Source organism: Mauremys mutica, chromosome 21, assembly GCF_020497125.1.
Source record: "Mauremys mutica isolate MM-2020 ecotype Southern chromosome 21, ASM2049712v1, whole genome shotgun sequence".
In the NCBI taxonomy this organism is placed as follows: domain Eukaryota; kingdom Metazoa; phylum Chordata; order Testudines; family Geoemydidae; genus Mauremys; species Mauremys mutica.
Genome location: NC_059092.1, coordinates 10,897,010 through 10,916,563, shown reverse-complemented (window position 1 = coordinate 10,916,563; position 19,554 = coordinate 10,897,010). Strand labels below are relative to the sequence as shown.

At 45.0% G+C, this 19,554-nt stretch overlaps 1 protein-coding gene and 1 long non-coding RNA gene across 7 annotated transcripts in view; one reads left to right on the top strand and one right to left on the bottom strand.

Annotated features, from left to right (window-relative positions):
• LOC123354349 overlaps window positions 1-19,554 on the top strand; it is a 57,108-nt gene that overhangs the window by 21,237 nt on the left and 16,317 nt on the right. The window lies entirely within an intron of this gene.
• Window positions 860-19,554, bottom strand: part of KIF1B (kinesin family member 1B) — a 141,684-nt gene continuing 122,989 nt past the window's right edge. For all 6 annotated transcript variants that reach the window (XM_044996310.1, XM_044996303.1, XM_044996308.1 and 3 more), the window contains 9 exons: window positions 12,940-13,001; window positions 11,509-11,654; window positions 10,889-11,128; window positions 10,049-10,120; window positions 9,136-9,257; window positions 8,175-8,324; window positions 7,456-7,648; window positions 6,571-6,689; window positions 860-5,745 (listed from right to left, as the gene is read on the bottom strand). In XM_044996310.1, the coding sequence (XP_044852245.1) occupies window positions 5,703-5,745; window positions 6,571-6,689; window positions 7,456-7,648; window positions 8,175-8,324; window positions 9,136-9,257; window positions 10,049-10,120; window positions 10,889-11,128; window positions 11,509-11,654; window positions 12,940-13,001 (1,147 nt within the window). In that variant the 3' untranslated portion in view covers window positions 860-5,702. The remainder of the gene's footprint in view (window positions 5,746-6,570; window positions 6,690-7,455; window positions 7,649-8,174; window positions 8,325-9,135; window positions 9,258-10,048; window positions 10,121-10,888; window positions 11,129-11,508; window positions 11,655-12,939; window positions 13,002-19,554) is intronic.

The window sequence follows — 19,554 nt, the reverse complement described above, 5'->3', positions numbered from 1 at the left end:
AGGGGGCTGAAGCACATGACTTATGAGGAGAGACTGAGGGAACTGAGATTGTTTAGCCTGCAGAAGAGAAGAATGAGGGGGGATTTGATAGCTGCTTTCAACTACCTGAAAGGGGGTTCCAAAGAGGATGGATCTAGACTGTTCTCAGTGGTAGAAGATGACAGAACAAGGAGTAATGGTCTCAAGTTGCAGAGGGGGAGGTTTAGGTTGGACATTAGGAAAAAACTTTTTCACTAGTAGGGTGGTGAAGAACTGGAATGGGTTACCTAGGGAGGTGGTGGAATCTCCTTCCTTAGAGGTTTTTAAGGTCAGGCTTGACAAAGCCCTGGCTGGGATGATTTAGTTGGGTTTGGTCCTGCTTTGAGCAGGGGGTTGGACTAGATGACCTCCTGAGGTCCCTTCCAACCCTGAGATTCTATGATTCTATGACTTAAGGAGCTGTAATATTTTAAGGACCTCACCACAGTTTTGAACAGTCAGAATTTTTGTAAGGTTTTATACCTACTGGGACAGGACCTTGGGAGTTTGACCCATGGGGAAGTCCATGCACGACCGTCATGTTTGATACAGCTAGTACCTCAGTGCCAAATTTCAGTGGCCTCTATTTAAGGAGCTCCCAGTCACCTGTGACAACCACCACTTTTACACTGAAAGTGACTGAATAATTAGAACTGCGTCAATTGTGTTTGAGGGGAATGGTGATAGAAAAGCTGGAGAAGGGTCTCTGACAAACACCTAGAATCAGGCAGAGAGGAATGTCTATACTCCCTGAGTGAGCTTGTTCAGATCAGAGTTTAACTAATGGTTTAAGAAACTAATGGTAAAAAATAAGTAAAGAAAGCAGCGCACACAATGCCTGCTAATGCACTGGTTGTACCTTTATTGTTTCACCTCGTTCACTAACAGTTCAGTGGTGCAAGGTTACCATACACAGTTAGATATCTGCATTGCACACCTAAGGCTATACAGCAAATGGATCAGAATTAGTACAAATACATGAACTATATTTACATTTTGTATACTCAAGCTCCAAACATCAGATATATTTACAAAATAAAACATGAGAATGAAAATCAAATTAATATTGTACAGTGTTGCTGATGCACTCCTTTGCTGGGATGAGATCAGTTTGCAAAGAGATTTGTTCAAGAAGGCTACTTATGCTATATAGTGTCTACCATGTGTGGAGGACTTGAATAGGGAGATGGAAAGAAACATTGGTTAAAAAAAATAGGTATTTCAGTGCAACAGCATTTCTAACGTCCAAAGTCGAGAACATTAACAGACTGCACATGGAGTATATGCTCTGAACAAGCAGAGTGAAAATTAAGACCTCATCCTAAGAAGTGCTGAGCATCCCATAACTTGCCCAATTCCCAACCCTTGGTTTCAACAGGAGCTAGGAATAGCTCAGTATGTCAGGTCAGGCCATTAATTTGGCAACATTAAAAACAGAGGTCCTATAAACCCTCCAGTGCCAGACTCACAAGCTTGAGTGCACAGCTTCTCTCATTGATTGAAGCAAATTTAAAATTAATATTGACACGAGGTTAAGTAATCTGTTTAGTGTTAGACTGTTTTTAGGCCTCCAATACTTAGAACTCATAAATGGCCTTCTGAACAAAAATCTCTCATTTCTGTTCTCGAACAGCTGATGTTTCTGTTTAACAAGGAAGCACAAAATGAATACATTCCTGCTACGTACAGTACAGTTCAGACCACATACAGGGTAATTAGCCACAATGGAGAGATGCAACACACACAAGTTAGAGTCCCATTTAAATACACTCTGCAAACCTTCCAAGAGCAGCAGCATTAGTATCCTTCCTTTAAGCAGCAGGTTAACAACTGCATCTTTAACAAAAAAGAGAAAAAAATCCAGAACAATACAACTAACACAAACTGATGCTGCGTAAGTACCAGAGTGATGCATAGGCAGTATTAATTGCAGAGTACCAGTGGGTTCTATACCCAGGATAATGCTCTCTTCCTTATCTAATGTGCAATTAATTACAGATGTATAAATATACAATACATTACATAAAAAATTAAATATCCCTGTAAATTAGATAACAAGCAGCAGAAAGTAAAGTCTTTGCTTTGAAACACCTCACTGAGCAGTAGTAAAGATATTCGACATGGGCATGACAAACCTTTCCAATGGTTTGGAAATCCTCTCCCTTCCCTTCTGCATCCCAGGATAAAGGATTTTGTTTAAAAAAATTAAAGTGCATCTCTAAAATACAGTATCAATTCTTTTTAAAATAAAATGGCTTGTGGAATTTAAACACTAGTGTCATTTTCACTGGCCTTTGGGTCATTTCTTCCCTTCCATTATTTGATTAAATTAAAAACCCAAACTAGAGGTGTGCCTGCAATCTTAACTTTTTCCAAGGGACATCCTTTAGGATCAGTGCCCATGCTCAAAAGGTTGGCTGGCCCATGGCATGGTGCCCACTTTCCAGCAGCAAGTCCCAAGAGCTGGCTGACTCCAGGGCAGCCTGCATGCAGGTCAATCATCAAAACAGTTCAGTTGGATTTTTAAACTTCAGGAGGGGTGACAGTTTTCCCTGCCCCATGTATTTTTTCCATTTTAAACTCTTCGGGCGAGAACAGGAAGCCTGTACAAAAATATGAATTTCAATTAATTTAAAAAAATCTAGTATTTTTCTACTTCCTAATTTAAGGACCAAGGAACACTGCCATTCCAGAGCAGAGCTCCATTACCAGTGTGAGACTCTAGGAGATTCAACATCTCTCTTGCATCAGACTGGAAGGTGATACTGCCCCCTCTGAACTCTCTACAGATTATGGGGCTTTAGGAAATGTAGAAACTTAAAAATAGAATTTTACACTTCCAGTGACCTTTGATCTACATACAGATCAGGTCACCGGAAGCTGCCCGCAGTCCTCAAATATAGGAGAGTGAAATTTATGCAACACATTTGTAACATTTCAGTTCTGTAGTAATAAGATACCCATATGCCACCTCCTGTTTCCTAAGGAGGGTCCCTTAATCACATTTATACATAATATATTTATAAATACAATTTAGCGAATTTTCCAGCTTCTGGCCTATCCAAAGCAAAGACTTTGCAAACTAGTTTTGTTCTAGTTAAAAAAATTAAAAAAAGTTCTCAGTGCGTAACATAATACCACATCTAATCGTCACCATCCCTCCCCTTCTCAGAAAGGTCCCACCTTCGTTACCGATGGTGGCAGCAGCAGTAGTGACTTAGTGCTTAAAATTAACCTCTAGTTCATTCTTAGAACAGTCTTGAAATCTCCTTAACTCCAGCTCAGGGAGCTTCTTCCTGCACTGGCAGTCTTTGTGCACACACTGGAAGTGCATATTGTGTCTGTTACATAACAAAGAATATCATCACTGTGTTAGGGTCACACAATTAAAGAACAAAATGCTACAAACAAACAAATGCTTTCTGTGTGATGCTCTTGGGTCCCTATGACACTCCTCCAGTGCAGATTCATGTTCTGGAAGGAGTTAGGGGACTGCAGGAGAAAGGGTGAGCTCACAGCTTAGCTTAATTACCATCATGTAAGGTATAAATAGATGTCCTAGCAAGCATCAGACTTCATCTTCCTGCTCCTTCTTTTAACTAAGCTTTTATGAGGTCCCACTATGCATTGCGCTTTGCCGGCAGAAGCAAAGCAGTGCATGAAGCTGGAATAAAGTTGCTCTATTGAGAATCCCTCATGCTTCTGGCCACAGAAATGCCAGTGGGCGGCATAATTAGATGACAAGGAGTGATCTTAATGAAAACTACCTTCCTGAGGTGGAGTGATCAGAGGACCTTTTCTTCTTGCATGTGCCTAGGATAGTGAAATAAACCCCCTTTGCCACTCCCAAGGGCTATAAACTTAATAAGAGCTCTGTACATCCCTACTCCCCTGGCATTCCACTCCCCTGAGTAGCTGAAGTATAATGAAGGGGTTTTGATGGATGCTAAAAATAACTCCCCTGCAGCCACCAAGAAACCTAAGCTGGAAATTCACCTTCCAGAGAAAGGAAACTTACTGTGTCTTTGGTGGAAGGCCTGAAGGGGTAGGGGGTCAAGGTTTGTCTAAGAGACCTTATATCAAATTAGCAATAGCTGCTGCTGCCCAGGGGGAATCTTACAACAGGCACTTGTTACACACTGGTGACCAGGAATAGGAGTCTACTTGGTCTCTCTTCAGGAGGGACTATCCTCCTGCCCACAGAATTTAGGGGTAAGGACTGGAGGCAGCTGAAGAAAAGGAGGAGAAGGTGGTGGTGATACAAGCAGAGATGTGATCTTTTTTCCAAAGAGAAGCCAAAGCTCCCTCCCATCCTGAAGCATGCAGTGGCTGAAGAGTGCTGCAAGCACTAGGTTTTTAAAGGAGACAGTGGAGAGAAGATAATATCCAATCTGATGACAGGAAAGTCTTTGAATTGGAGAAAAGAGGGTGGTATGCACAAGGTGGGAGCAGGGAGGCCCTCATTTCAGGGGTACTCCAAGAGTATATGCCAGATGCATTTTTCAGAGCAGCTTTCCAGGCCATGCTGTTTCTGTTTTAAAGCTAATTAAACAGGGAAGGGAAAAGTCACTGCTACAGTAACTCTCAAGACCAAAGAAAGGAAGAGAAAAAGGGAAGCATCTCCCCATCTTTCTGGTTAATTCCTGCATATGCTCGAGAGAACCACCACACAGAGATTTTTCCACTTCCCACTTTCCCTCATTAGCATCACCTCAAAGAAAAGGATGAGCCCTTCAAATTACAGGATTTGCACCCAATGCTTCAGTGACAACCTCCTTTCCCAGTCAGGAGGGATATGGCCACATTGCCTGCACATGGTTACCACAAATGCCACCTGCTCTGCTCAAAAGAGGGGCAGAGAAGCACTAAAGTTTTGGGGAATTTTATAAATGAACAGTGCCAATCTAGACCCCTATGGCAAGAGCCCACAGGGCAGTTTCTTCCAGCCTGCTGCTACATTACTCGGTCTGCTCCTGTTCTCCTCCCATCAATCTAGACAGCAGCAGACCTTGCTCTGACCTGCTGAATACCAACAACTCCTCTATCTCCAGAATTAACTCAAATTCCTGGATATCTGGGGTCTGAGATTCAAGTCCAACCTGGATGGGTTGACTTATCTTATGTGTCAGCTCTCATAAGGGGTTAAATGACAGGCAAGACTAAGGAAGCCTCAAGAGCAGCGGCAGCTTCTAGCTGAGTAACACCACGTTTAGACGCTTAGAAGGAACCATTTTCCCCTAGCCTAAGAATCTTGTCCTGAGGGCAGCATTGTGGTTACCGCAAAGTCATAAAATAAAGAAAAACCTAAAGCATTTCAGAAAGATAACACTGAGGACAGTGGTACAGACATCAAAGAGTCAGTTGGAATGGGAAACCAATAGTCCTAAGGAAAAGACAAAAAAAATAAATAACATTTCTTTTTGAAGTCGTGCAATATTCACTGGATCCTTTTTTTGTTTTTTCCTTTTGTTTTGGCCACATGCTACTAATAGGATTCTCAGCACAGATGAAAAGAAAAAGGGGTAGGGTTAGAATAGCTAGAAAAAGTGCTAAAGGAGGTGGGGAGGGAATGGAAGTTAAGCCACAGGATTACATACAAGAGAAACCATCAAGAATCACACAGAGAAATGAGAGGTAACACTATCTATCAGAAGGTGAGTTAGAACAGATGAGATCACATGGACTCAGTACTTCAGCAGGCCCGTGCGTCTTCGGGCCAGTTTTGACCTGCACAAAACAAAGGAAAAAAGGATTAGCTAGCTTGGCATTACCTCCTGAGCCTCATTCTTCCTCCCTCCTGGTCATTCTTTACCTTCTTTTCCGCCACATCTTGATGTTATTTCATCTACGCTTATTTTGCATTTTTTTACCAAAGTTAAAAATATGTAAGAGTGATAACTTGGTAGCTGTACTTGCTGCCCCAGTGTCCTTGTGAGGGAGATGGGATCAGGTAGGAACTGCAGTTTAAGAGCTCCTCTCTCTATACCAGTAACACAGTTGGGTTTTCAATGAACTTTTTAGTAAAATGAAGACTGATTTTTTCTAGCAGTACTGTATTACCGTGCCTTCAAGGGAGAGCCAGGAACCTCCGCAGCCCAGCTGACAAGGTGGCACTTTTGGTGTGGGCTAGAATGCAGGGACTCTTGGGAGGGGAAGGAGGAGGGAGAGTTCTTCTGCATCACCCTACAATCTGGCCAAACAGAGAAGCAGCCCAGGCCTACCAGCAGCTAGGCAGTGAACAGTCTAATATATTTGTAAAAAGGGAGCAAGTCCAGGAGGCCAAAGGCCATTTTAAGCTTTTCATATCTACATTACACACAGCATCCTGCATATATTTAAATGTGATTTGTCTAGTAAGAAGCTGGTGAACAGACAGCATCCACTGCCCTTTCTAGGCTTTAGGGCTGGGTTTTTTTTCCACATCAGTAGACTGAGTGCTCACTGGAATCGGCTCCCCCATCCCCTCAGAGCAAAATCTGCTAACCAATGTGACAAGCTGCCTGCCCACATCCCACTAACCACATCTCTCACTCAGGCACAGCTGGCTCTTACCGTATTGTGCCAGCAAGAAGAGGGTTGAAGGCGTATAACCAGTCGTTCATATCTTTGTCATTGATGGCCTGGAGCAGGACCCCACGGTGCTTTGTGCACACAGCAAAGGTATTGGGGGTCTGAAATATTTAAACAGACAGTTCTCAAGTAACCACACCTGTAGATGCAAAGACTAGTTACACATGGGGTTAACACCCCTTCATTGCTACTGGAATGTGCCTGTCCCAGCAGCATACTAGGAGACATTCAGATAACGGACATACGTTCTCTTTCCTCCAGGATGCATTTGATGTGTCCAGTATATTGTTCAGCCCCAAAGCTATTAACAAGAGCGTATTTCACAGAAATGTTCCACTACTCGTGGACCCAGATCCTAAGGTAAAATCTTTGGGGCAGGGACTATTTTTTTTGTTGTGTGTGTATAGAACACAAGGGGGTTCTGGTACATTATGTGGACTCCAAGGCGCTACAATAATGCAAATAAAGCTATTGCAGTAAATCAATTTGCTGTAGTCAATCTGCTATATAATGTATATGTGAGGGACTAGAGGAATCAGGGGACTGGTAAAGGGGGACACAGGCTTAAACCTCTCAGTCTGAATCCTGCCCAGACTGGTGGTGACTGATAGTGGATCAATAGTCTCAGTCCAGCTCCCTGTAGGTTTGCATGCATATCACAAAAACCACCACTGCACCAACTGGGAGCCTTGTTGGCAGCCTCAGCAGAAGCATCAATGGCTGAGCTACCATTGAGACCGATTCCACTAAATCCTAGAGATGGTTACTCCAGATCAGAGACCAGTCAGATTGGCAGGGCAGCATCAGCATTCTGCTCCTGTTCTGTGAATAAACAGAGGACTGCCATTTTCAGGCACTTATACTGACCTTCACCATTGCCTGCTGATCCTCGCTGTACTCCACCTGAGCTGTGGACAGGTTTATGATCCCCCTCTCCACAGGGTCTTTGTCACTGTTGTAAATAAAGACGTATGGACGGCGGACTATCACAAAGTGCTTGGCCCAGGAGCTGGAGAGTGGCTCCTTGAAGTGGAGGTACCCCTTCTTTGAGACCACAGAGCTGAAGAAATAGACAAAGGGGAAATATATTTATCCAAGAAAGTATGAAGTGAATCAGCCCCTGCTAGGATGGCCCAATAACAGAGTGAAATGGCAATAAGGCTATAGGAACAGACCAGTGGGCCTATAGTCCTGTTTCCCATCCCAGCCAATGTCAGTTTCTTCAGAGGAAAGCTTAACCCCATCTCCCCATTCCAAAAGGACACCTAGCTATGCACACGGGACAAGTGATGCACAGAGAGCTATGCTGCAGTAACATGGATAAAACAGGTCAGATTCTGTAGCAGAACTAGTTCTGTGCATGAAGTGTTTGCAGGATTGAGCACTATGGAAGACAGATCAACAGAACTCTTCCCTACCCTGCTACTAGCCTCTGAGTCTCTCGCAGGCTGCTGCTTTAGTGCTGATGGCAAATCTTGGTAGCTATTGTGTTCATCTTTCTCAGATGAGGCAAGACAACTGGAAACCCAAGAAAGCCCCTGCTTTAGAGAGCGCAGGAAAATTTGACACTGTAGCAATTGACTTACCCAGGTCTGATTTCCTCAATATCTGGAACAAGGTTCAGGAATTCATTCTTTCCAGCTCTGGCCAGGAAGGAGGTTTCCACTGTTGTAACCAGCTGGAATTGTTCCAACTCTGGGCACGGGCTGGAGGCACGGGAATTTGCTTCTGGAGTCCTTTTAACAAAAATGAAGCAGGAGAAAAGTAATCACTACAAAGCAACTGGTTGTGACAGCAGAACTGAAAGCATTTCTGAAGTTTGTCTTCTCGCATAAGATGCTCTTTTGTTCTGTCATGAGCCTGATCCACCAGCTCCAGAGTGATTATATGCCATGCCATGGCCCTTGGGAGCCTTTTGTACAACTCTCAAACAGCATTTACCACAAGCTTGAGGCCCTCAACTCAGAACACAGAAGCGATCTGCTCACCAGTAGGTTGCTTTGGAACATTTCTCCCTTCCATCACTCTCTAAGCACAGTCCACAACACTGAGGGGCTGTGCCCAGATTATAGCTGAGTAGATACTAGGAGGGCACTTCTTGGTCAGCAATGCTCTCAATGAGGACTAAGGAATGAGGAAAGCACCAAATTGTCCTTCAGTGAGAAGTGAACCCCAATTTTATCTAAACCATCCTTCATAAACAAAGCAACAGAGGTCACTCGCCAAATTGGCCTATCATGATCTGTTCTCTTGACAGACTCCCAAGAACCACAGTGGGTTTTACATGCCAAAAAGGCAGTGGTGTCCATAACAGTGTTCACCTGACTGCCCCTTTATGGTGAGAAAAAAGCTTGAAAGAGGAAAGAATGGGAAGAGAATAAATGCACAGAAGAGAGAGCAGGAGACAGAATGAGAAAGCACATGCAGACAGAAGGGAAGAAGCAGAAAGAAAAATGAATGAGAAATCGGAAAGGACACTACCAAGAGAAGCAGCAGAGTGGAAGAGTTTGTTTAGAATCCCGCCCCCCTCCCCCAATCTCTACTTACTTCTGATCCACTGAATTGCACCTTGAATCTGCCAGAGAGGGACAGGTGGATGAAGGTGTGAGGGTGGCACTGCTGAAACTGGACACTGATGGGTCACGTCCGATTGGAGAGATATCGGATAGCTACAAGAACACACACAAAACACTGCAGGATAAGATTTTTGTAGTTGGTGTCTGTCACCTTGGTAAGATAACATTGCACTCAGTATTCATAATTAGGAGTGGTCAGTGGAGTATTTCTACCAATACTAATTACTCTATTAGATAACCACCACCACAGCCATATTTTTGCACCTAATCCCTCTTTGTAGAAATCTCCTTGTCTGAAAAGCAGATAATGTAGCACTTCTGTGGGTAATGTCTGACAGTGTGCTAGGCACCTGATGATCTGCATACAGAATCCATCAACGCAACATTGGGTGGTCGGTTTTGTATCAGATTCATTTCTTTATTGTCATTTGTATCTAAAGTCAGTTCTCAAATGAGTTGTTCAGTTTATCCTTAGTTGCTGGGAAACTGAGGAACATGATGATAATGAGCACTCCATGCCATGAGGTGAACTATAATACAAGCTGGAGCACTAGTATTAAACCCAGAAGAGACTTCACCTGCACCATTCTAACTGCTTTCCCTATGCTTTGGAACTTGGGGGGCCATTCAACACCCCAATAGACTGAAGTGAAACAAAATGGTTTGACTCCAATATCAGTTGTATCATATTCAGGTGCAACTATCTCTTGTGTTTTCACCATGATTGCATGAGAATCTTTACTTTACACAAACAGGCAGCCTTTCAATACACAGTACCTACAAATCATACTTCAACTTGGAGAATATTCAGTATTTTAAGACTCCAGCAGATTAAATAGTGGACAGAAAAGGCACTGTCACAGCAGCTACAGCAAGCGCCTTACCTTACAATCACTGATGCTGTTGTACACCTGGTTAAATTCACGGTTGAAAGTATGGGTAAGAAGCTGCAGGCACTGAGAAAAAGCAAAAGACAACAGGTGTTTCCAATTACATTTTAGGTAGCAATAGAGCACACAACAGGCAATCTACCAAGGCCCACTCAAGAATTAGTGAGCTACAGTCTGCCCAAGACCGAGTGTGATGACACCAACAAGAAAAACAGATATCAGTCATACAATTCCTGTGATTACACTACCCAACACTTCCATATGCAGGAGCACTCTGCTGGGTATGGCATTAAAGTGCAACCCCAGTAATCTCTTTAAATTTCACTGAAGGGAGACATCTACTGGCTGGTTTGAGAGAAGAGAACTTTGATTATGCAGCTTATTTAAACAAGACTTTGTATATAACACAGCACATTCGCCATAGAATATGAGGGGCTGAGTATGGAAAAGTAAAAGAAAAGGACATGAGACAACAGAACTAGTTTCTAGGTCCTAAAGTGCACTTGTAAACCAAGTATCCCCTGAACTGGAGAAGATCTAGCAGAAGGATTTCATACAGCTAATGAATAAAACCAAAAAGGTACCAGCTTAAAAAAAAAAAAAAAAAAGAGCATGTCAGCTCATTGTCCCTCTTTCCCATCTGATCATTTTGCCCCAGTTAGGAATGATACAGAGGTCCATCAGATATTTTTTTGTATTGCCCAAGTAGTGCAGGTGAAAGGCTTGTGTTTCCTTCAAAGATTAAGCCCTAGATATTTTAACTCTTTCTAACATCTTTACTGCATCTTCAGTGCCACAACAATGGACCTGTTCTGTTCTCTGGGCAGCCTGTACCTTGGTTGCCAGCTCTTTCTCCCTATCCACCAGGCTCTCAATGTCTGCAGAGTCATAGCCGCTGCTTTCACTGGGCGTGACAGCACTCTCAAAAGTGGTAGTGGAAATTTGGGAGGAGATGCTGGTGGAGGTGCTGAGGGTCCCACTGCTCAGACTGGGGGACAGCGAGTCACTCAAGGATTTGGGGATGCTGTCGCCAAGTTTCTCACGCAGTAGCAGGAAGTGACGAGTCTTTTCCACCTGAGAATCAACAGAATTAAGCATCAATTCTAGGACATTCTTCACCCTCAAGAGCATGGGAATCCCTTTCTCTCTCAATAGGACATCTACCAGAGAGAGTCATGAGGCCTGGAAGCAGAAATAACTGGTAACACACTAAAAAGTTAATTATTGCTTTTGCTGAATGCACTGAGAACTGAAGGCTGTTTTCACTGGCATGAACAGCCTCTCTGTACCCATCTGGTGGGGAACCTACCCAAGGCCTAGCCTTGCTGAAAATGCTAAAACAAAAATTCCCTTGCAAGGCCCTCCCAATTTGGAGGTTACAATCAGCATAAAAGGCTGCTGGAAGATGTAGTTCTGTCTTGCTCTTCCCTTTCCCCCCTTCCCCCTTTGTGTACCTCATGCAGCAGCTCCAGCTTCTCCAGTTCCCACTGGTGCTCTAGAATGAGGCTGTCACCACGGGGCCTCCAACCTGCCAGGTTCTCTTCCCCACGGACATATGCCACAGACGTATCCAGGACTTTCCTTCTCCTCCTCTGCATTCCTGAGAAGTCAAGTACAGAATAGCGGCGCAGGTTAAAAACAGCAGATTGGGAAAAGATACAATACAGACTTAATGTATAGCAACTGGCAGGGAACCCACACACCCCCAACTCAACTCAGTGTAGATAAAATAACCAGGATTACATCAGTAGCAATGCCTTCATCACTCACACACCAGACCCAGGGGGAGAGAAGAATTATTTTAGTTCCACCCTCTGCCCTAGCCCAGAAATATCTTTCCCTTACCTCCATAACTCCCTGAACCCTGTTCAGTCCAATTCAACAGAAACATTTAAATGCATTTTTCTCCAAGGCCTGGTGATATTATGGGAGCTTCAAGATAAATGGGTGTGAATTATTGTATCAGGTATTTGCAAGCTCTGAAATTCAGTCCTTAGGAAAGGGTGGGAGGAAAAATCATTGAGAATTCTCCCTCACCCCGATACTGCTCCCCCAAGTCCCAACTTCACTAATTTGAAGGAGCTATCTATGGTGCCCCTCCTTCCTGGACCCTGACACACAACCTCTTGTTAATTGGAGCTGTCCTCATGCAACTATGCCACCTGTGCTGTCTTTAGATTTGGCCCCAATTCACAGAGGGACTAGTGCAGTTGGGCCATTATTACACCATATCCATTCATCACAGGTGTTCTCTCACTTACACCTTTCCTCGGCTCCCTTTTGGTTAGGATTATACTGGGAATTTCTAGCATTAAATGTTAAAAAATACACTCCGTTTCTCAAAGAAACCAACTGAATAGTCCTCCAAATGTCTGAACAACATACTGTGCCTGGAGGGATATAGGTATTCCCAGCATACAGGGATATGGATAAACACAGTCCTGCAGGCAGGATGACTAGACCACTCCAGAGATAAGCAGCTCCACAGTCACCTGAACTGCAAAGACTAAAAACTCAATTGATATCTATAAACTGAACTTGTTGTAGGATAAGGCTCAGTGCCTCATCAGCTACATTGCCCAATTTCTTCCGACACTTCTATGAGAGAAAATGTAAGGGAGTTTAAAATGTTTGAATTCAGGGATGCAGGGATTGACAATGCCCTGAATACACATCTAAATCAGAGGTAAGAGGCAGTTTAAGGTTTCCACAAAACAGCAATGCTCGCTCCAAAGCTCTGCACCACATAGGCACTACTTCTCCTCAATATGGCAATTTATTCCCTCTTGTCCACACATCTGTTATTTGCAGTCTCTCCATCTGCCATAACCGACTCACAAACTCGCACACCCCTACATTTGAATGCACATGCTGTTCCTGCTTACCTGGGCTTCCTGTGTCTGCCATTTTGCATAAACTCAGCTCGTAGATTCCAGTTACTCGATTGCTGTTTCCAAAATACCCACAGAGAGGAAACTTGTTATATTTCAAGTAATAGAAAAAGTACACGGTCTCTGAAAAAGTTTACATCTTCAAGATGTAGAGGACCCTTTGCCCCCAAAATAGAAATAAACTTGTATTTGAAAAGTAGAAACCCTTGTCCACTGTAAGCCTGATAGATCAACTAGCCAGGACACCAGCTCCCCGAAGATGGCACCTCCACTCTGTCTCCTGTCCTTCCCTGTTTCTAGCCCATTATCCATAGGAAGCTGCTGATTAAGCAAATTACAGATAAGGACCAATGTCCTCTACAGGCCAGCTGGAAAGTGTGTTTCCCCTCCATTAAAATATCTTTTCAAGGGCGGGTTACAGAGACAAGTCTGGAGGACAGGAAATATGAGGGACAGTCTGTTTGGTTTTTACTGAGGTAAACCTAATAAAGGAAGAACATTTTATGCCCTCCAATAGAGCTGGGAACTGCAGCTAAGCAGGCTTTCAATTAAGAGCCTTAAAAAGTACCACGTTGCATTCTCTTTCAGCCTGTATATGAAAAATGAGAGGTTACTTACCTGTATAGTAACTTGAGTTCAAGATGTTTTATCTCCACTGTAGGACATGGATGTGCCTGTGCACTCTTGACTAGAGATTGTAAAGCAGTGTTCAGGGGTCCATGCCTGCTCAGTGCAGCTCCTAATGATCCCCTATGAGGGCATATAGAGGGGTGTGACTCACCACCACCCAGTACCTTCTTGACTGCAAAGCCAGAGACTCCGCAGCAGAGGGGAAGGACAACATGGGAGCACCCATAGGGACAAAACATCTAGAAGAACTCAAGATACTGTACCAGTGAGTAACTTCTTTGAGTGTATGTCCCTCTGGGTACTCCATTGTAGGAGACTCCCAAACAGTAACTTAAAATGGACATGGGTGCTAAGGAGGCAGGTCTAAGACAGTTCAGAGGACTTTGTCGCCAAACATCATGCCAACTCTGGAAGCAGGTAAGATAGTATAATGCTTGGTGAATGTATGGATGGAGGACCAAGTTGCAGTTCTGCAGATTTCTGCAATGCGTACATCTTTCAAGAGGGCTATAGATGTGAGCCCTAGGGGAGTGTGCTGTCACTCTGTGAAGGGATAGTACCCTGGCAGTCTCATAGCATATTAATATGCAACCCAAGGCCCACTTTGACAGTCTCTGCATGGAAAAGGGCTGTCCCTTCATCCTCTCTTTAAAAGATACAAATAGGCTGGGAGAGGTCTTGAAGGTCTTAGTCCTGTCAAGGAAGAAGCCAAGAGCCCTCCTTACATCTAGTGTATGTAAGCTGGTTTCATCTCTGGAGCCATGAGACTTTGGATAGAACACCAGTAGACTGATTTCCTGCTTAATATAGTATTCCAAAGAGACCTTAGAGAGGAAAAGAGGATGGGGAGGTTGTGTAACCTTATCTCTGTGGAAGACAGTAAAAGCTGGGTCTGGTAGGAGAGCCCCTCATTCTCCCATTCATCTAACTTAAGTGATGGCTTTAAAGAATGAAGTCTTGAGGGAGAGGTGGAGGACCGGGCAGACAGCCATTGGTTCAAAGGGCGGTTTCCTCAGGGCATTGAGAACCAAATTAAGATTCCACTGGGGGGGGGGGGGTTGGGTTCTGTACAGGACGAAAGTTGTATAATCCCTTAAGGAATCTAGTCATAGTAGGGTGGGCAAAAACCAAGACGCACTCAGCAAGTGGAAGGCAGTGATAGCAGCCAAATGTACCTTGACTGAGCTCACACACAGACCAGTGTCTAAGTCCAACAGGTAGTCCAGTATCATGGAGAGCAGAGCTTATTGTTTGACAGGAGTGAAGAGAAAACCAGGAATGAAAGCATTTCCACTTTTGAAGGTAAGTTTTGCAAATAGTACATCTCCTGCTAGATTGCATAAGGTCCTGTCAGTTCTTCTAACAGGTTAAGCTCCATGCTTGAGAGCCTTTAGGAACCATGCTCTCAGGTTCAAGGACAAGGGGTTGGGATGGATCAGGGTCCCTGAGTTCTTTAAAAGGAAATCCTTGCTGAGAGGAAAGCAACGAAGTGTTGCTACAGAGAGTTGAATCAGGTTTGAGTACTACACTTGTCTTGTCCAGGATGGTGTTATGAGGATAATCCTTGCTCTTTCCTGTCACAGTTTGAGCAAGGTGGGTAAGCATATAGCAGAGTACAGACAACGGTGTTAACAGGTCGTCTCCCCAATGTGTTGCAGCCATATCCTCCCCCTTGGAGCAGAAAAGGTGACATTTCGTATTGGTTGGGTAGCAAAGAGGTCTACTTCTGGGAGGCCCCAAGTTTGGCAAATGCTGGGAAGACCGAATCACTGAGCTCCCATTCACGGTCCTGATGGAAGTTCCTGCTCGAGGAATCTGCAATTACATTCTGGAGGCCTGGATTTCTATCTGACAGGAAATGCACCAGTTCCACAGTTTTAGCAATTCTAAGCACAAGGACTGGAATCTTGCTCCACCCTTTTGGTTGAAATACTACTTTGCTGTCCTGTTGTCCAGCATTATCCTGATGGAGTGACCTTGTAAATTGTGAAGGAAGCATTGACAAGCATATCCAACTGCTCTCAGCTCCAGAGTGTTGACGTGGAGGCGTGGCCTCTTGTGTGAGCCACCTGTCCTGGTTTCTGGCCCTTTGGAGATAAGTCCCCCCATTCCAAGAGATAGGAGTCTGTTGTGGGAATTTTTGAGGGTGGGAAATGTGAGAACAGGGTTCCCATGCAGCCCTTCTGTGGGGCCTTCCACCACCTGAGAGAGCTCAAAACTTTCAGAGGTACTGAGATAAGTTTGGAGAGGTTGTGTCTGTTTGGGGTATACATAGACCGTAGCCATGTCTGAAGGCACCTGAGATACAGTCTTGCTTGAGGCATGACAAGCATGGAGGCCGACATGGGGTCCAAGAGTTGTAGGCAGATCCCTGCAGTTTGCGGGCTGTGCTGCACTGTTGAGATTAGACCGGACAGAGTGGAGAATCCTTCTTTGGGGAGACAGTTAGGGAGTCTAGAGTGGCTCCAATGAATTCTTTTCTTTGGACTGGAGTTAATTCTAGATTTCTCCTGATTGATGCAAAGGCCCAGAGACTGAAAAAGGGCTAAAGCCTTGGGAGGTTGCTGACAACCTTTAGAACTGACCAACTCATGAGCAGCAAGTTGTTCAAGTATGGTTTCTGCAATGCCCAATTGACAGACTGAGGATCTTTGTAAAGACCCTCGAGGCTGCAGAAAGCCCAAAGTGGAGGACTCAGTACTGGTAATGATCTGAGTCTATTACAAAGCGTATGAAGCGCTTGTGGGAGGGATTGATGGCTATATGAAATTGGTTCATTTCCCTTGACCTAGGAGACACCTGTCTCCTGGATCTAGGGATAAAATTATGGTAGTTAGTGTCACCATCCGGCAGTGCTGTGAAAGGACATAGGTGTTCAAGTTTCAGAGACTGAGGCTTGGTCTCCATCCTCTGTCTCTTTTGGGGACTAGGAAATAGTTTGAATAGAACCCTCTTCCAATAAACTCAGGTGGAACCAGTCTGACTGCCCCCAAGAGTAGGAGAGATTGGACCTCCTGCTTTAAGAGCTCAGGGAGATGAGGGAAGGGAGGAATAGAGTGCAAGTGGAATAGTCCACACTGACCACTGCTAATTTCTATCTGTCTGAGGAAATGTGCTCCCAGGCAGGTAGGAAGTGGGATAGTTTATCTCAAAAAAGGAGGGTAAGATAGTAGAGTAGTGCATCAGAAGATCTGTGGAAAAAGGTTGCTCAATGCCCTCAACCAAGGTGTCAAAACTGTCTCTTAGAGGGAGGTGCAGATTGGGTAGTTGTAAAAAAGGGGGACAGTTCCTTTTTTTAAGGTTTGGATCTCCTCCTCAAGGCTCTGAAGGTCTAGGAATAGTATTCTGCATCTCTCTCAGGAGTCCAGAAGTCTGGAGCCAAGATGCTCTTTGCATAACCACAGCAGTAGCTATGGATCTACAAGTTGTGGCAACAGCAGCGAGAGTAGCCTACAGGAACACTTTCTCAATTAACTGACCCTCCGGGATGAGGGACTGAAACTGGTCTATATTGAACCCCTTCCATAAGGCCAAAAAGAGTGTAAATGTAGAATAATGGTTAAAATCATATTTTGCTATAAAGGCCTGGTAAGTTTGTGACTTCAAACTGAAAAGCCACCAACGAGTAGCTCTTTCTGCCCAGTAGGACCAGTTGCTTGGACTCTTTGTCCAAGTCAGAGAGAGTCTAGAACAGGCCTGACAATTCCTTTCACTGACTGCATCCACCACCAGAGAGTAAGGGGTGGGATGGGAGAAGTTTTTCATTTCCTTTGTTGGAATATAGTATTTATGATCCGCCTACTTGCAGGTGGGTGGAATTGTGGCAGGTATTTGGCATAGAGCGCATACAGGCGATAACAGTGCCTCGTTAGTTGGTAGGGCAATTTTCTCCCGGGGGTAATATTTAAAAGGTCCACCAGGGAGTGCCAAGACTCCTGGACCTCTTCTAGAGGAGTCTGGAGGGAGTCCTCCAGGCATTTAATGAAGTCCTGGAAAGCCTTAAAGTCATCCACATAAGAGGCTGGTGATGGCATCATCATATCATCCAGGGAGGACGATGACTTGGCTGAAGGAAGTGACTTAGTCTGTGGCTCTTGTTCTTCCAGTACTGATGGAGCATATGGTAATGGAGAATGGTCCATTGGTGCCTGTGGATGATATGGTACCGGTGATGTTGGGATTTCTTCCTAGCTGGTACTCTTAGAATTGTTCAGCGAAGTGCCCCCTGGAGTTCCGGTAAGCCCATTCAGCTAGGGGATGGGTCCCCAAGATACACACATCCCTTAGGTCTAAGGCACCTGGTGGGCTCTGGAAGGTCCTCTTCAGTAAACTGACTCATGGGAGTGTGATGGTACAGCACTGCACCAGAGCCCTGTTCTGAGATCTGTGTCTGAAGTATTTTCTGGGCTAAGGGGCCCCCATAGGCATTGCTGCTGGTAAAGAATGGAAGCCCACCTGAGCGTCAGGTTGCAGCTGTTGGGGCAAGGGCTCTGGTAGACCTCCTTGATAGAGGGAACTCTGGTTTGTGAGAGTCAAGGTCTTCCACAGAAAGGAATCTGGAAGGTGGAGGAGGGCTATGACAATCTATGGCCAAAGCCTGAGTCAGTATCAGTGTTGGGAATACAGACTGGTGAGGAGATGTTGAATTCTCCAGTACCGCATTCACCAAGGGAGCTTCTCTGACCTTATAGCTGTAAGAAGGAGATGGCATCAGAGTAGCCCTGCGTACATCACAGTCCTGAGAGATGTCAGACAGTACTGATGTAGGAGCTGCCTGAGAGCAGAAAACTTCTCTGCACATGACTTTTTATGCAGTACCGACTACTCAGTACCGAGTCGGCTGGAGCATAAGCAGTATCCCTTACATGATGCAAGGTCTCCCGGAAGTGGGATTTATGTAGCAACCTACCTCTCTTCTTTGTTTTCCTGGTAGATGAGAGAGGCTTCTTTTTCCTGGAAGTCTTGGTCCCTCGGCCTGCTGCCAAGGCTCCAGAAGTCACTGAAGCAACCTGAGATGTTGGGGCTCATGTATAGGAGGGGTATGGACACCTCACGAGCTAGGGAGCACTTCATTAAGAGGAGTATCAACATAGCCTTGCTGTCCTTTTTTGACCTGCCTTTAAACCCTGAGCAGACCTTGCACTTTGACAAGATGTGGGTGTCTCCTAAGCACTGGACCCTAACATAACCAAGTAGATAACTAAATAAGAAATTTCACTATGCATGAAAAAGGCAGGAAGCTGTAACATTTTGCTCCATCTCAATACTCAAGCTGCAGGTGGTTGAGAAGTAATTGAGGGCGGCGGGTTCACGTCTCCCTATATGCCTTCATAAGGGAGCATGAGGAGCTGCTCCATGTGCAGACATGTGCTCATGGACACCTAGGATTGCCAGGTATCCAGTTTTCGACCAGAAAGTCCGGTCAAAAAGGGAACCTGGCAGTGCCCAGTCAGCAGTGCTGTCCAGACACTAGAAGTCCAGTTGCCTGCAGTAACTGGCCTCCATCACCAGGGGGTAGGAAGATCAGCAGCTGCTGCTGGAGCCTGGAGGAGCAGTGGAGCACTCAGCAATAGCTCCCGCGCAGAGAGGTACTGTCAGCTCCCCAGTCCTATCTTAAGTGCAGCTCTCCATCCCCTGCCCTGCCCCACCCCACTCACCTCCCATCCCCAGAGCACAGCTCTCCCTCCCCCATCTTGCCCCAATTACTCACCCTTGGAGCTTGGCTCTCTCTCTCCATTCACCCCAGTCACCCCGCTCAGAGGGCAGGGGGTGGGGGTGGAGAGAGCAGCAAGTAGGGGATGGGGGGAAAAGAGAGGCAGAGCAGGGGGTGGGGCCTTAGGGGAAGAAGCGGAGAAAGGAGCAAGGGCGGTTCTGGTGCTCTAATTTCACAAATTAGAAAGTTGGCCACCCTATGGACACCACTTTACGCTCTCCAGCTGTAAGCACACAAGCACATGTACATCCTATGGTGGAGCACCT